Source organism: Acartia tonsa, chromosome 6 (genome assembly GCF_053477335.1).
Source record: "Acartia tonsa isolate MP-2025a chromosome 6, ASM5347733v1, whole genome shotgun sequence".
NCBI lineage: Eukaryota > Metazoa > Arthropoda > Copepoda > Calanoida > Acartiidae > Acartia > Acartia tonsa.
The window spans coordinates 37,709,619-37,727,366 of NC_137265.1; the positions used below are offsets into that span (position 1 = coordinate 37,709,619).

The 17,748-nt window shown below is 34.1% G+C and overlaps 3 protein-coding genes across 3 annotated transcripts in view; all 3 read left to right on the top strand.

The window, feature by feature from the left end:
- Window positions 1-2,838, top strand: part of l(2)k09022 (HEAT repeat containing 1 homolog l(2)k09022) — a 46,040-nt gene extending 43,202 nt beyond the window's left edge. Inside the window, exons 37-38 of the mRNA XM_080164734.1 lie at window positions 131-232; window positions 2,609-2,838. Coding sequence (XP_080020860.1) covers window positions 131-232; window positions 2,609-2,689 — 183 coding nt within the window. The 3' untranslated portion in view covers window positions 2,690-2,838. The remainder of the gene's footprint in view (window positions 1-130; window positions 233-2,608) is intronic.
- A 42-nt stretch (window positions 2,839-2,880) lies between these two features.
- LOC145322596 (60S ribosome subunit biogenesis protein NIP7 homolog) lies at window positions 2,881-13,885 on the top strand. Its single transcript, XM_080164738.1, has 6 exons — window positions 2,881-3,029; window positions 3,587-3,672; window positions 9,843-9,943; window positions 10,438-10,524; window positions 12,898-13,008; window positions 13,655-13,885. Exons 1-6 carry the CDS (start codon window positions 2,917-2,919, stop codon window positions 13,697-13,699), a joined length of 543 nt encoding a protein of 180 aa, XP_080020864.1. The 5' UTR covers window positions 2,881-2,916; the 3' UTR covers window positions 13,700-13,885.
- Window positions 13,886-16,711: 2,826 nt separating this feature from the next.
- The window catches only part of LOC145323095 (centrosomal protein of 290 kDa-like), a 47,499-nt gene continuing 46,462 nt past the window's right edge, over window positions 16,712-17,748 (top strand). Inside the window, exons 1-2 of the mRNA XM_080165477.1 lie at window positions 16,712-16,799; window positions 17,004-17,102. Coding sequence (XP_080021603.1) covers window positions 16,713-16,799; window positions 17,004-17,102 — 186 coding nt within the window. The 5' untranslated portion in view covers window position 16,712. The remainder of the gene's footprint in view (window positions 16,800-17,003; window positions 17,103-17,748) is intronic.

The following is a 17,748-nucleotide window of genomic DNA, read 5'->3' on the forward strand; positions in this document are numbered from 1 at the left end:
ACAAATTAAAATTAGTGGTTGAAACGTTCGAACACTCAACTTAATTAACCAACCAATCAAAATTCATTAAAGTTTCTAAAGTTGTTAATCCAACGAATAAGAAAACGTTTGTTAATGTTTGTTATTAAATAGGGTTGTGAAACGGTTTGTAACCGTGTGCAAGGACACGTACCTGGCTGTTCTTCCTGATGCTGTTCCCTTCCTCACTGAATGCCTAGAGGATGATGATCAGGTACGGGGTTTGTTTTGGCGCGCGAATTTGGTTAGGTGATACCACGCATTCTTTTCCTCCAGGTTTAATTTTTACTGTATGGAGAAATAAATGTTGGATATTTTCGGTGCTATCACAAAAAATACCTTCTTAAGCACTGATACGCCACCCTTATTTCTCCAAACTTACCTTATTTTAAAATAAACTAGAAAAAAAGTGGGTTTGTTTATTACTTTAGGTCAGGTAAGGTAAGGTTATATTGGTAACTGGGTAGCCCCGCAGGGGTTATTCATAGGGGTAAAAATTTAAAACTGAGCCCCCTTATTATCAATTTATTACAAAAAAAAAATGGGGATGGGGGCTGGGTTAGTTAACAGTGCTCAACTTGCCACTTGTGGGAAAGCACTGAATTTTCTAGTAAGTTGTAAGATGTAACTATTTTGTACTTTTAATAAAAAAAGATATAAATAGAAACAAGGGCTTTTGAAGGTCAGAAACAGGAAGCTAACTTTACAGAACATTTCTTTCATATTAAAAAAGTGTCAGTTAACAGTTCAATTCATTTTTCATCAATAAAGGCGTTTTATCGGAATTAATTTTTGACCACATAAAATTCGGTTTTATGTATTAGATTTATTTCTGATCATTTATTTACTATATACATAGTAAATAAACAAGGAAGTAATGTCCTTGTCCATAAATAAATTAGCAAGATTCCAATTATATATGTGCATCTACACCATAAGGAAAAAGGATAAGAGGATGAATACTCACCCCCTTTTCATGGTAAAATACTACTTCCCCATCCCTAAATTTTTAAAGAAAAATTAGCAGACAAAAATCAAAAGCCGCCCAGGGCTTTTTGTAAGTCAATCATAAATATTAATGTGAATAAAAAGAAAAGCGATATTTAGCAAACAGCCGTGTGCGGTCAGAATCAGCTGAATGTTTATCATAAAAAAACGTTCCCCCTTTTTAGAAATGGAAGGATTCATCTCTCATGCACAATTTAAAAAAAATATATATGTAATTTTTAATTAAAACATTAAAACGACAATATCTAATCATATGATTGTTAGTTCATAAGTATAATTATATTCTAATTATTAAAACTTTACCTATTAATTTTGTAATCCACCCATTTGAAAAGAGGTGGAATAGCAATAAAATTTAGCGCGGCAACAGCGCTGCATAGGCCTTTGGGCCCACTGCCTATTTTCGTCTTCTAGTTGCTTCGATTCCTCTCTTTTATTTTTTTTCTCTATGATCTACACTATATAATTTTAGTCCGTCTGTCTGTCGGTCATGCTTAAAAAGATAAAAAAAAAATTTTATTTCAGTTTAAAGTACCTAAACAGCTTTCATGAAAACTATTCTTGTTTAATTTTAACATTGCTAGTAAAGAATATATTTTTATTCCAAACTATTTTATTGTTAGCCATACTAACTCATGGAGTAGCTACCTTTCTAAATAAAAGCAAAATAGAAAGTAAATTTGTTTTTACTTTTTACAATAAAGAACTACTGTTGTTGCTTCTGGAGTGGAAGTTACAAAGTTTTATTGCCAATTTAAGATCTTTCTTTTTTCTTTCTCTCTCTCTCTCCCTCACTCTACATATTTCTCATTTCTTTCCTTGTTTCTTTACTTTTATCTTGCGAAGCTTTTCTATAATTAGGGAATGTTCGTCAGTCCGTAACGCTATGGGGGAAATGTGATTTTCTCAGCTGCTACTTTGGATAGAAGGCTGAATTTGTTTACGAAGATTCTCTATACCAATGGGCATCCAGTATGTAATTTACTTTGTCCGTCGGTCTGTCAGTCATCCTACAAAATATCAATATTGAAAATAATAGAAATGCGTGCGATAGGTTTCGTGATTATATTTTTGATTTAAAAAGCCATCAAATACCCATCTCCCAAGGACGTCCAAGGGGGAGGGTAAAGTGGTGATTACTCCCCCCCCCCAAAAAAAAAAAATACATTTTACCCCTAGGGGTAAATTTTGGGGGGGTAAAAAAAATTAGCCCTGCCAACAGATTTCAGGGGGGGGATAATAACCCATTTTACCCCCCCACCCCCCTCAAATAAAAAAGCTTAGACGCCCCTGCCATCTCCCTTTCCATATTTGATTTCCATCCATGATATTTTGTGCTTCGCTACTTATGGATATTGTCATCCTTGTTTATATATTATTCTGGCGTGTAATTTAGTTGGTTCTCGTTCCTAACTTCTAGGCCATCCCGTTTATAAGATCTTACTGGTCATAAACTTACTGGACACGCATAAATTGAGAAAAATTGTAACTTAAATTTAATACCCCACAAATAGATCGGTATCTTAATACACGAGAAAAAATAGCCTACAACTTGTACCTAATCATTCGTGTTTTATTACAGGAGGTTGAGAAAGAGTGCCGGAGCCTGATCCACCACATGGAGACTGTATTCGGACAAGACCTAGAGGATTATTTCTCTTAGAGTAGCTGCGCTGCGTATAATAATTGATTTATGCTCCTTGTCTAAAAGAAATCTAAAAATTTATTTGCAAATCAGAGTTCCAAAAAAGTAAAATTGTCTAAATTTGTGATATGTAATATAACATTCAAAATTAAATTTTACAAATCATAAGTCTTTACTTATGTATAACCACAAAGTCAATTTATTTTTTTAGTTAATGTTATTTGTTGTTTTTTTTCAGATAAAAAATGCGTCCCTTAACCCCTGAAGAGACGAAAGTGTTATTTGAGAAGTTGTCCAAGTATATTGGGGACAACATCAAACTTTTGATTGACAGAGATGATGGTGTCTACTGCTTCAGGTTACATTTAGATAGTTATTAAAAACAGCTTTCCGCTGATTTAAAATGTACAATTATAAAATTAAACCAGTTTTTGTCAGCCCCGAGATGCCGAAAGCACGTGCTATAAAAAATGGTTTTAATCTTATGATTGTAGTTTTTTGTATTCGTAGAAAACTGGATATAATACGAAGCTAGACATATTTTTTTTCGTAAGGATGAGAACCGGTTCTAATTCACGGGATATTAATCGTTTTCGAATAATTACGAGAATAATCCTTAATCTTATTGAAAAGTAGCAGGATGTATATATGTTTGCATTGAAAGATCTTGCTAAAACGATATGGTTTTTCTTCACTGTGAAGCTTTTTATTTATCCTGGTTAGATTTATATATAATTTGGTGGAGGGCACCACTTCCCTTCCTAGTAATCTCTACTAGAAAAAAATAAGCACCCCCCCCCCCCATAAAATTTTTGTTTATTAACAGAGAAATAATATACCTAATATTGTTATATTTCGAAAAATTGGAAGATTTTTTTTTCTTATAAAATATTTAACATAATTTTGTTTATTTAGATTACACAAGGAGCGAGTATATTATGTATCAGAGAAAATAATGAAACTGGCCGCCACTATTCAAAAGGATAACCTTGTCTCGTTCGGTAAGTTTTTTTTCAGTATCGCTTCGAAACCGATTAATATCCGCTGGATAAGAACCGGTTCTCAGATATACTGAAAATACTAAAGTTAGCCGCCATTATTCAAAAGGATAACCTTGTCTCATTCGGTAAGTTTTTTTCAGTATCGCTTCGAAAACGATTAATATCCACTGGAATATTCCCGGTTCTCAGATATACTGAAGTTAGCCGCCACTATTCAAAAGGACAACCTTGTCTCGTTCGGTAAGTTTTTATCAGTATCGCTTCGAAACCGATTAATATCCTCTGGATAAGAACCGGTTCTCAGATATACTGAAAATACTGAAGTTAGCCGCCACTATTCAAAAGGATTACCTTGTTTCGTTCGGTAAGTTTTTTTCAGTATCGCTTCGAAACCGATTAATATCCGCTGGATAAGAACCGGTTCTCAGATATACTGAAAATTCTGAAGTTAGCCGCCACTATTCAAAAGGATAACCTTGTCTCATTCGGTAAGTTAGTAAAAGTTAATATAGGGTATCTAATGGGATAAGACATTGACCGAAAGATTCATGTACATTTCCAATGAGTACAAAATTATCTCTTCTGTAGATTTTAATCTGTGGTTGAAACGTTTGGACACTCAACTTAATGAACCAACCAATCTAGATAAGTCTCTAAACTTTTGGGACCAGTTTAATAAACAGCAGCCCAATGTTCCTCACTGAGCTGGATCTTTAAATCATTTCAATGGTGCGCCAAATCGGAGTGAGCCAACTTTCCACCAATAAGAGCACAGCATTTTACGGAATGCCGCGCTGTGATTGGCTGAAATTCGGCGCACCCCGATTTGGCGCACCATTAAAATGATTTAAAGATCCAGCTCATCGATACGTTTACAATGAATAGCGCTGATCATCAATAATGCATCTTAGAATTGTCCTCTCGATTTCAAACTCTGCATGACGATTCCTGAAACATTACAATTTTGTAAGCGTATCAAACATATATTCCTAAAAAGTCCTTAGGTATGTATGTATTAAAAATGTCTTTTTGGTATTTTTTGCTTAAAATATTCGTTTTCTCTTTCTCTCTGAAAAGTATATAATGTTTCAATGTAAGTAAATGGTAGTTAACAAGAATTATGTGCAAAATTTGAGATAGTTAAACTTCCTCAGGGATTGAAAGGGATAAGACAATAGCCGTTAAATTGATGTATATCTTCAATCATAATACCCCCTCTGTAGATTATAATCAATGGTTGAAACATTTGGATACTCAACTAAATGAATTAACTAATCAAAATTCAATAAATGCCCCCAAAGTTGTTAAGCCAACTATAAGAAAACTGTATTATAAAACTTTGGGGACTAGTGTAATAAATAGCCCAATATCCCCTATCTGCCTGAACTTGCCCATAACTGAAAAGTACAGAACTTCATTGCACTTTTTCAGCCATAAAACTATTAGGAATTGTTTTGATTATCCACCATCTTTTTAAATTAAGATGTTCGTTTTAGGAAAAAAAAGAAATTTGTAGATGGGGTTTCTCTTTGTACTTTTCCAGAGATGAAGGGGATAGTGGACTGTAAATTTTAATGGTTCCCAAAGTTATGTAAACATGCCTTAGTAAGGGGGGGGGGGGAGTTCTGACACATTTGCGTAAACCTGGAGTATAGGCTTTATCTTTGGACTGAGAAGATAGGTTATTAGGGATAAAATCATTCTTATATGATGAATTTCCCCCAGATTTAAGATTTTTTGGATAGGCCTCCAGGTTCCGGAGCTCCAGGCCTCCAGGTGGTCTCTGTACAGGTAAAAATGAAAAAAAAAAAATTAAAGTTACAAATCAAATTATAAAACAAAATATGCGTCTTTTATGTGAATTTTAATATGTGAATAATATTAAAAAAGATGCATATTTTGTTTTATAAGTTGACCTGTAACTTTAAAAAAAAATAGTTTTTTCATTTTTCCCTGTCCAGAGACCACCTGGAGGCCTATCCAAAAAATCTTAAATCTGGGGAAAATTCATCATATAAGAATGAATTTGTCCCTAATAACCTATCCTCTCAGTCCAAAGATAAAGCCTATACTCCAGGTTTACGCAAATGTGTCAGAACTTCCCCCCCCCCCCTTGTTATTTTTGGGTAGGTACTATATTTAAATTCTTGAATGGTTGTTCGAACTCTACTTTTCAAACAATAAATTTTATTTGCAGAAGGTGGGGGAGGGGGGTAACGTCTTTTTAAGTCTAGGTATTTGTTCATTTTTTCTTTCTAAATAAGTCGTTAAGCTGCCAAAATATTACATACTAGCGGCTACGCCCCTAGAGGCCTCTATTGGCCTTTAAATGTTTGGTGTTTAAAAAAAATTATAAGATACCTTGCAATGTTGCGATGGAGTCTCTATTAAATTGCTACGATACTCTGCAATGTAACGTAGGAGTCTCTATTCGAGGGGAAAAAATTTCGATTTATTGTGATTTCTCTTGGAAGGTTGGTTGTACACCCTCCCCCAAAATAGTTATAAACCTTCCCGGGACCTATGAGAAACTACCCTGTTAAGGAGAACCCGATCGGTTCAGCGGTTAGCGAGATCCTTCGGTACAAACACACAGACAGACACACAAACAGACATCCTGTTACTTTAGTATAAGAATTTCTAACCTAACATTATGAATTTTTAATGATTTAAGAGAATAGTGGATAGTAAAGTTTTGTTCCATTAATAACCTACTACACACAGTAGCCTATGAACACAACTTTTTAAAATCCTTTAAAGCTGTATTTAAACGTAAGTATAACCCACCACTATGATTCCTATAATATTTAGGTATTATAAATAAAACGTTGATTAGGTATAAACTTTATCTACTAAAATTGATATAAACATTTAAGAAATTGCTGCCAACTCCCCCTCATTTAAAAGGGGGGAGGCGGATGTGCCACTTTTTGAAACCAGGTCCAAAAGTAAAACGTGCATTATCTCAGCCCATAAAAGAGTTACAGCTCTAAAATTCTGCACAGCAGTTGCTTTTGTGGTGAACAATATGGAACTGTGAAGAAACGGCGGCGAAACCGCCGTTTCCTGCCGAATTTTTTTGCTCTTTCTCGCCATAATAGATAATTTTCAATCATCTGAGATAAACCTTTTTTTCATTAAAATTTCGCTTATATTTTCACTTGACACTTGTAAGATTTTACACTTGCAATTTTTTTTAAATATCGACATGTTTAATATTACAAGTGTCACGTGAAAATAGAAGGGAAATTTTTATGAGAATGAAGTTTATCTCAGATGATTGAGAACTGTCTAATTTGGCGAAAAAAGGCGGTTCCGCCGCCGTGTCTTCACAGTTCCATATTGTTCTACACAAAAGCAACTGCTGTGCTGAATTTTAGAGTTATAACTCTTTTATGGGCTGAGATCATGCACGTTTTACTTCTGGTTTCAAAAAGTGGCACATCCGCCTCCCCCCTTTTTAAAGAAGTTAATAAACCATGTTTCTTTTCCCTGTGGGTCCAATGTTTCTACGTGGCGTTATTACTGTAGATCTCTTTAAACACTTACTTGAACTAACATAAAAAAAAGCATCCAAAAAAACGTTCCCCCCCCCCTCCCCCACAAAAAAAGTTTGTTTGTTTTCCATATGCGATATGAAGGGAAACTGCCATTTAGTGGTTTTATATGGTAGTAGTGCTTAAATACAGGGATCCAGGGGGATATTGGGCTGTTTCCTACCATAGTCCTCAAAGTTTTCAAATAACATTTTCTTATTAGGTGGCTCAACAACTTTAAGAACTTTGATTGGTTGGTTCAATAAGTTGTACTAATGTACAAATACTAATTGTAATCTTGGGGATGTACATCAATTTTTTGGCCATTGTCTTATCCCTTTATATCCCTGACCTAAATTATTGTAAAATGGTAAACTTCATAGGAACTTGTAAAGTAAAAGTAGAAGTACAAAGTATACATTTGGTATATTTGGATATTCTTCGCGTTTTCAGATTGAAATTATTCAATATTCATTTATTAAACATGCTTACTTTTATTGCTGGAAATGGTAAATAAGACTTTCGCCCTTTAATATTTTTATTCTAAAGGAGATTATGCACTAGCGGCTACGCCTTTAGAGGCCAATAGCGGATTGTTTACCAAAAATATTTAAATATTTTTTGCTGCTAGATGGCAAGTTATGTTTTTTGATATTTCTCGTGGGAAGGGTGGTGGTACCAGGGGCGTCCAAGCTTTTTTTTTGGGGGGGGGTAAAAAATTTTAGGGGGGGGGGTAATTCGTGTTTGGGGGGGGTAAAATGGCGCGCGAAGCGCGCCGAAATTTTTTTTTACCCCCCCCAAAATTTTTACCCCGGGGGTAAAATTTGATTGGGGGGGGTAATTACCCCCCCTAAAGTTTGTTGGGGGGGGGTAAATACTCCCCCCAAATCTGTTGGGGGGGGGGTAATTACCCCCCCCAAACTAATTTACCCCGGGGGTAAAATTTTTGGGGGGGGTAATTTAATTATGTAAAAAAAGCACCTACCTAATCTATTAAGTTAATAATAAGTACTATCTTATAACATAAAGTAGTAAGTAAGGTTTATTTGACTATAGCTTCAGATTTCATTACTTTTAATACTGAGTTCTCCTTTTTAGGAAAGCTTCACATAGATCCCATGATGGTTCCACACTATTATAGGTCAATCCTTTGAGTGGTTTTAGGCTATTTTTCTCCTCCCTTTTTACTTTTTAGAAAACACGAGTTCTTAGATGCTAAGGGCGCCACTACTATTCAAATATATAGTAGTATCTCATTCTTTAGAACATAAAAATACAATAATTAACTCACTAACCAATGAACCAATATGATTTTACTTTAAAGTGAAGCGTCTTATAGGTCCTGGTAAGTTTTATAACTAGTTTTGAGACACCCTGACATCCTCCCAAAAGAAATCGCCTATAGAAATTCTTTTTCATTATTTAATGAAATATTTAATTTAGTTAGGTATCTATTTTATGGAATCTTCAGTGCTTTACAATTACATCATAGATCCCCGGGATGGTTTTAGCCCTTATAAAGGCCCAAGCAAATAAAACATGATCAAACTATTAAATTTTTTGTTATCATGGTTAAGAACTGTTTTAACTGGTTGGACAGTAAAATTTTTTTTTAAAGAACATTCAATTTGGGGGGGGTAAATACCCCCCCCAAAAAATTTTTTTTAAAGAACATTTATTTTGGGGGGGGTAATTACCCCCCCCCAAAATGGTTTGGGGGGGTAAATACCCCTTGGACGCCTATGGGTGGTACCCTCACCCAAAATAGCTTTAAATTTTCCCAGAAGCTACCTTGTAAAGGTAAACCATCTCGGTTCAGTGGTAAGCGAGATCCTTCGGAACATTCAGACAGACAGACACAGAGATCCTTTTCTTCATTATAATGATTGTGAAACATTTACACATTAAATCGTCTAGCGGAAATACATTTGAGGATATAGAAAATGTATTTTTTCAACAAGGGGGGGGGGGACTCGGGAGTTTTGACACATTTGCGTAAACCTGGAGTATAGGCCTTATCTTTGGAATGAGAGGATAGGTTATTAAAGATAAAATCATTCTTATATGTTGAAATACCCGCTTTGAACTTTAAGATTGTGTCAAATCTTACCCCCCCCCCCTTATTTCGATGTAATAAAGTCCTTAATACTCATTACCATATTGGCAAATTGCTATACTGTATCTTTTATTTGATTATTACTTTGCTCCAATCCTGGGTATAAGTTAAGAATACCTACCTAGTGCTAAAGTTTGCAAATAAGTTTAGCTAAACTTCGAATAAAATTTGCAGGATATATTTGCACTTATTTAGGTGTGTCATCTCTTCGGCTAAAAGTCTTTTTGTGCGTTGGAAAAAGCCATAAAAAACGCAAAAAAATCATATTTTAAAAGCAAGGGGAGGCAGAATTGTAAAAATTTCGTATCGGTTTACAAGGAAAGGGTAAGCTGTTTGTAATTGGTCGACTAAAATTTTTTTTTTATAATTTTCCCCTTTATCCTATTGTATACGATAGTAAGGTTATTTTGCCTGCAGCTTAAGATTAGAGTTGGGTCCGTGGATGGTTTTATGGTTCTTTACTCGTTCGATTACATAGCCCCTAGATGCTAAAATGTTAATAATGAATATATTTTTAGGTACCTGTTTTGGAAAATTCACAAAGACCAAAAAATTCCGTCTGCACATTACAGCTCTGGACTTTTTGGCTCCCTACTGCCAACACAAAATTTGGTGCAAGGTAATGCGTTTTTTTTCTGTATGGCTTCGAATTGCTGGATTAAAACTGTTACTGAAAAATCATCCATAGTATAGTATCATAGATAATTTTCCACAAATAAAAAAACAGCTGACATACTATTAATGCATGTATGTGTTTACGTCAATTCGTAAACGAAGAATTTTGGAACTTTAAAAAATACATTTAACAGATATGTCATTGTCAAAAAGACTTTCCATATGATTTGATTGCTGTATCATTTAACTTTTAAAGATTTTTAACATCATTTCTGTATTGAAGTTTATTAGTTTTTGAGCGAAGCTACTCATTACTTAAGTATAATAAGTTCGTACTTTTGACCGAAAGTCACTCCATCAACACCATGTTAGTATTTTAGATTTCAAAATTTCGTGTTTTTCTAACACTTCAATTTGTTGTTCTAGTTTTATTTATTGTTTACTTCCAACGCCGTGCTACTTGCTCCAATGCTCATGCATGTAATGACCTTGTTTTAGCCCAACGCGGAGCAGCAGTTCCTTTACGGTCATCACGTGATGAAATCTGGACTCGGAAGAATCACTGAAAACACAGGAAAATATCAGGTAAATACAACATGTTATATTTTTTAGGGATTGGAAGAATAAAAAAAATACATTTATAAAAAGCTTCAAGTTCTTCTGTCTTTACCAAAGGATCTAGCTAGCCACTTTATCCATATGATTTTACTTTATAGTGAGGCTACTCAATGGTCCAGGGAAGGTGTTAACTTTATAACTATATTGAGGGAGTGTTTCCTCACCCTTCCAAGAGAAACTGCCCCTGGAAGAAACACACCCTACTCCTCCCCCCCCCCCCCCAAGAAAAAAGTTAAAATTTAAAGTGGATGTTTGACAACCGCCAAAATCTTAAAGGCCTGTAATGGCTATCACGAATAATTTATAACCCCTCACCCCCCCCCCCCCCCTCCCATGATTAATCGCTGTGCACGCCACTGATAAAAGATCTTCACCCAAATGCTGAGTTATCTCTTTTCCAGAAAATATTGTAAAATCAGCTGAATTTTTACATATCTTAACTCTTCGAGACTTGTTCATATTATTTTTATTAGACTTAAATTATCTTCAGGGAAAACACTTTATTTTAGCATAAATCCCATTATCTACAATAGAAAGCTTTTTTACCTGTATCGAAGAATCTCACTAACACTCACTAACTACTGTGGTTTTCTTTTTCAGTGATGCTTATAGATTTATAGAAAGTCTTTAACTATTTTGGGAGATGGTATCCTGACCCTGAATGCTCCGACCGCCCCCCCCCCCCCTTCCCCCCAAAAAAACCCTATAAAACTAAAATTTAAATTATTTGGCCGATTTTCCCCATTCCCTTAAGTGTCCCTAGGGGCCATTAGGGAGCGTAGCCTCTAGTGACTTTTAAAGTACAAGTTTATTTAAAAGTGGCCTATTGTAAGTAAATTTTTATTCATGTATTTTATGTAACAAAACATAAAAGTAAAACACAATTGATGTTTGATGACTTATTAACTGCACGCTTGGCTGTAATTAGATGTATTCTTAAATATTACATAGCGATTTATTACAGACCTTATGGCAATTTTTAAAAAAATGAGATTTTGAAATTGAAGGATGTTTTTCACTTATTTCATGAGAATTCATCCAGTAAATAAACGTACAAGTATATAAAATGTGTAACACTGATGACTACCCTGTTTCAGTGGTGGAGACCTTTTTTGTCTGATAGCAAATTGCTTTGTACTCTTTTGTAGCGACTTGCTGTGTTGATATTAACGACGCTATTGGCTTTTATTCTAAGGCCAAATTGAAAGTCTGCACAGGATCCCCACCGCGTGAATATACAGTTATTTAACCCTTGCCCCCTTTTATTCTTTTAATTTAATATCCAGTAATTTAAACCAATTTTGAAATAAGGCTAGACTAAAATATTATCTGAACATATTTACTTTACTGTGTGCAAATACTGGGTAACTATGCTGTAAATACAAAATATAATTTTAGGGATGGTGTCCATTTACTCTTACCAAAATATTATGCTTAAGCACTATAGGAAATAAGGGGGGGGGGGGGGGGTATATTATGCCATAACTACAGTTATAAAGGGGGCCAGGACTTTTAGAGATCTCTTAATACATTTATCGCATACCAGAAAGGCAAAAAAAATTGCATAGAATCAGATCATATGAAGATAAAAAAAACTATTATTTTTTGGTCTAAAGTATATTATTTACTGGTATTTTTTGACATATTTTTTTAAGGGTAGGAGATGTCAGGAAAAAGCCTTAAACCATTCATATACATTCCTTAAGCTTCCCTGAAACTTATCCCATTCAGACCAGTAATTTCCAAAATCTTTAGTATGTGACTTAAAAACCTTACTACTTCATATCTACAAGTGTTTTTTCATGACTTTTAAAACAGGTCTTTTTACAACCGCGACGAAACACCAATTTATGTGTACTGCTATATTTGTTGAAAATCAAATGTTCTAGCTTTGAATTATATTTGCAGTTTATTTAGCCAGAATTTTCAAATTCTATGTAGATATTGGGAATTACATTGTATTAGGAATTTAGATTTGGTACTTATTTAAAATTTGATTGGTTTAAACTGGCAATGTCCAAATGTGTAAAACAATGACTTTATTTTAATCTATAGAATGGGTAATTTTGTTTATTATCATTGGGGATATATTTCAATTTATCGTCCATTGTAGGGAAACTTCACATAGGTCCCGAGGTGGTTTATAAGACTTGGAATGTTTTAGTCTTTTTTTCCAATATTCGCATGGCCACTATAGCCATTTGTATAAAATAAAAGAATTATTTTTTTATGGAGTAGTGTTGTACTCTATGACAGACCTGCCTATTGGATTTGGAGTGGCGGTTAAGGCCTTAGAACCTTTATGCTAGGGGCACAACCACTTGAAAATTTTATTTTTAGGGAGTTGTGTTGTACTCTATGACAGACCTGCCTATTGGATTTGGAGTGGCGGCTAAGGCTACTGAAGATTGCAGACACGCAGACCCACTCAATATCATTGCTTTCCACCAGGTATGCTACATCATATATTGAACTTTTTCCGGCATTACTTCGAAATCGATTAATATTTGTATCCGGTTCTATCATACTGAAGAATCATGTATAGTATCGTATAACAGACAATTTTCCGCGAAAATTAAAATAAAAATCTTAAAGTTAATACCTGTTTTCTTAGTCCGGGCATTAAGTCCCTCGGGTATTATAAAACTGGTTTTGATCTTATAATATTTCATTTTATTATCCGCAAAAAGCTGTCTATAATACGATGTGATAAATAACTAGTATGCTCCGCTACTTATAGATGTTTTTATCCTTGTTTGTAGTAAATCTACTTATCAAGTCTTCCTGCAAATTCAGGGTAGAATTTTGAAAAATACATTACAGGGTTTTAATCAAATTTTACTAAGATTTTTTTCAAGTTTAACTCATAAAAATGTTCATTGAAACTGGCTTCTTTATTTCTGTGTCCTAATATTAATCTATTTTTAGCTGACGTTGGGGGGCAACATATAGTAAAATTGACGCTCTCCCTCTTCCCCCCAAATATTATTTTGATTTTTTTGCTTGGCTATGCCATAATCGTACATTAGACGAAATCGTCCTTGTTTGTTTTTGTCTGACAGCATTAATGTGTTGATTAATTATTAACTATTTTCAGGCTGATATCGGAGAATATATTCGTTCAGAAGATACACTCACATAGAGGGAAAACATCCATCAGACAAATAACCAATATTATACGGGAATACAAGATATAATGTATTTTTAAAAAATATGATTTTTTAAATAAAGATGCTTATTTCAACATATTCCTGTAAAATTTACTTTGTATGTTATTGTTAATACGCATTTTTTTCTCTTGTTAAATTAATAAATATTTTTTTTGTCATTTTTTGTTTTTGTAATTTTATTTAGTTAATGACTTATCAGGGGGCTTGGTGTCGCTCTGGGTTCTAGACCTCTCCACGCACCTTGAAACATACTCCGGTACTAATAATTGAGTTGTTAGCGTTGTTTTTGAGCCAATGCATTTTCCGTCTTTAACTATTGATGTCTCGCGCCTGGCTTAGGAGCAGTAAATACAATTTTTAACATTTCTAGTATGACGCGTTGTTGACAAGACTCGAACCCTAGGGCAAGCCGACACGTTGCAAATTATGCTAATGCTGCGGGCTAGTTGCGTAGGAATTATAAACAAGGATGATAAAGACCATAACATGTTTTAAATGGACGTACAGACATTCTGGTAACGATTATAGATTGGCTACGCTTTCTAAATGGTACCAAACTGTTATATGAATCCTCCTGCAAAGTTTGAAATCGATAGGACAAGTCTAAGTTAACTAAAAAAACTAGCCGTTATGTAGGGACCGATCCTAATAATAGAAAAGCTTCGCTTTTAATAAGGTAAACACTAGGTATCCTAAGGGGAAAGACAATGGACGATAAATTGGACACTGTTACTGCAAGTACTCAAAGTTTATGAAAAAGAGCAAACGAATAAAAGAACAAGTTCATAAAACTTTGGATACCAGTATAATTTACAGTCCAATGTCCCCTTCCTCCCTGTTAGGATACAGTAATGTTTATTAGAGATACTGTTAAAACTAATTAGAGACTGTAGTAGAGAGATTAAAGTATGACTATTGTTATATTGACTAATCAGAATATGAAACTCGAAACAAAATTGTAAGAAAATTTCTTGAAAAACTGCTTACATGCAGGATAATGTTTAAGGACATACTTACAGTTTTAGGACTTGTATATATATAGATGATTCGCTTATGACATTTTACATTGTTGTTCCAAAAATCAAATTCATCGGATAATTATAGTGCATAAAAATTTGTTGTTTAAAAAGTTATAAATTAACATGTTTAAATTGGACGTACGGACATTATTGGAATGATTATAGATTTGCTACGCTTTATAAATCGTCCCTAACTACTACATGAGTTACCTTTTAAAGTTTGAAAGCGATAGGACAATTCTAACATGCCTAAATGGACGAAAAGAGCTAACCGTTACAGACGCACGGCCCGACTCTAATTACAGAAAAGTTTCACTTTTAAAAACCATAGTAGAAAGCCATTACGATATATTTTGTAGTAAGGTAGTAAAGTAAAAAAAGGAAAGCCAAAAAATAGTATTCGTTCCAAAGCGAAGGGACCATTTCACAGTGAAGTTTTTAAATAAACTACAGTCTACTTGTGTTGCTTTCACTTATATCCGTCTAGACATTTAAACATAATTCAATTTATATTATACAAGCGTTACGTGAGTTCTAACCCAATTCTTACACTTAAGGAACATAATGTCTGTTCGTTAAGATCCCGCTGGACCGATAGGATTCTCCTTTGCAGTGAAGCTTCTTATAGGTCCAGAGAAGGTTTATAAATATTAGGTGGGAGGGAACATCTACCCCTCGTCTTTGGATACTACCCCTCAAATTTTTCTTTCTTTTATATCTAAAATGGAAAGTATATAGTTGGTTGACCTACCCGCCTCCCCTTCCATCAAGGACTATTAGAAAAATAAAGTAAAAAAAGAAAAAATTGTAATTATTATTCTCATATTTATTCGAATCCAGTGGATAGGAACCGGTTCTCATCCATACGAAAAAAACTATGTCTAGCATCGTATTATATCCAGCTTTCTACGAATATAAAAATGTACAATCATAAGATGAAAACCATTTTTTAGCCGTTGCCTTCGGCACCTCGGGGCTAAAAAAAAAAAGTTTTAATCTTATAATTTTACATTCTATATCTGCGGAAAGCCGTTTATAATACGATGCGAGAAATAACTATTATAACGCTATTTATCCAAAGGGATAAGACAATGGCCGATAAATTGAAGTACATCCTCAATAATAATACACAAAATTAAACCTTTTTGTAGATTACAATTAGTGGTTGAACTCAACTTAATGAACCAACCAATCAAAATTTAATAAAAGTTGTTAAGCCAACGAATACGAAAATGTTATTATAAAACTTTAGGGACTAGTGTAATAAACAGCTGTCCCCTCCCTCCCTTAGGACATACAGACACTGTGAGCTATAAAATGTCCAAAAAGAAAAAATTTGAAAGGCGAATAAGTAAACAGTAGTTGATTTAATTTTCCCACTGTTATAATGCAGTAAATAAAGGGAAAGCAGGAATATTTCTAACGTATTTATAATATTAATATCATTATAAAAATATTAGTAATCATGAAATAATCATATAAAATCAATGAAATTATCAGTTTTATGTGAAATATTTTTTTGTTATTTTTTTTAGGAAAAAGAAGCTAATGGTAATTTATCGCTTCGTGTTATAAAAAGGTTTCCGCGGATAATAAATGAAAAATTATATGGGTATAGTCCCTTTCGCGACAACTCCTCTTAAGGGACGTTTCGTCGTATTTTCACAGAAGCTTTTGGTAGGTTATTTTAGTTTAGTTTAGGTTGGGTTGTATGATTGCCCCGCAGGAGCTGAAATAGGGGAAATATACTTTGAAATTACAGCGTAACGCCCCTTAAGAGGCGTTGCAACGAAAGGGACTATACCCAATTTATATTTTAAAATTTTGTCTTGTAACATAAAAATATGCAGATTCACTGCAGATAAATATGTATGTTATTTAATCGAACAAGTCAAAATCGTCCTAAATTTTCTTTAGGTTAAATAATGAAAATTTATCATTCGTGAAATTATATTCCTTAGATAAGATGGGAGGGAGTATAGACGACCCCCCGGATTGGGACTCCCTCAAAAATATCAACCCCCATGATCTGGAGGATGCCACAGTCGATCAGGTAAGTAATAATGTAATTATACCAAATTGATGCTGCTTTTAAGTGAATTAGAGGAGAGGCGATATGAATGTACAAAAATGTACTCCGCTGCCCGGCACTTAAGAAACCTTATGAAATAGTTTGAAATAAGTCCACTCCGACGTTTGTCTACTTCAAAGTTTGTCACTCCTGCGTTTGTCCTAACATTAACTATTCCCATGTCAGGTCTATAACAGTTTATCCGGCTGGATTCCAAACTTGGACGATGAAAATGGAAGCAAAGACGACAAACAAAATCTTATCCTAGCGTTTAACTTGATACAGGTATTGTTAATAATTAAATCATTTTGCAGTATGGCTTCCGAATAATATCCGCTGGATTAGAATCGGTTCTCAGCTATACTGAAAAGTCTTGTATAGCATCATATTACAGACAATTTTACACAAGTATTAAATGAAAAAAGGGCTAACGCTACTAGTTTCATACTTAAAAATTTTCTATATCAGTGGAAAGCTGTCTATAATACGATGCGATAAATAACTATTCTTCTTATACAAAATGAATGACATTGGCATTTGTCCAAACAGATCGCTACTATTTGATCGCCCTTGTCATTTAACAGCCAGAAAATATGGTGGCAAAACGGTTTTCTGTTAGATTAAACAAACCTTTAAGAAAGGAGACGTTTCATATTAATAATGCACCAAAATATGCACAGCGATTCAATTCACCATGGGGGGGGGGGGGGGGGAGGGCATTGAGAGATAAAACAAAGTGGATCCAGCCCTTTCCAATTTTTAAAGGTTGTGTTGACACCCCACTACGGCACGCAATTGATGAAAAACCTTGTTTTTTTTATTTGTGTGGCTGTCATATGCATATTATTTTCTTTGATAAAATTATATTATGAAAATAAATAAAAATGTACAATAAATATAGAAGGACTAAAAATGTGAATAAGAAAAAAAG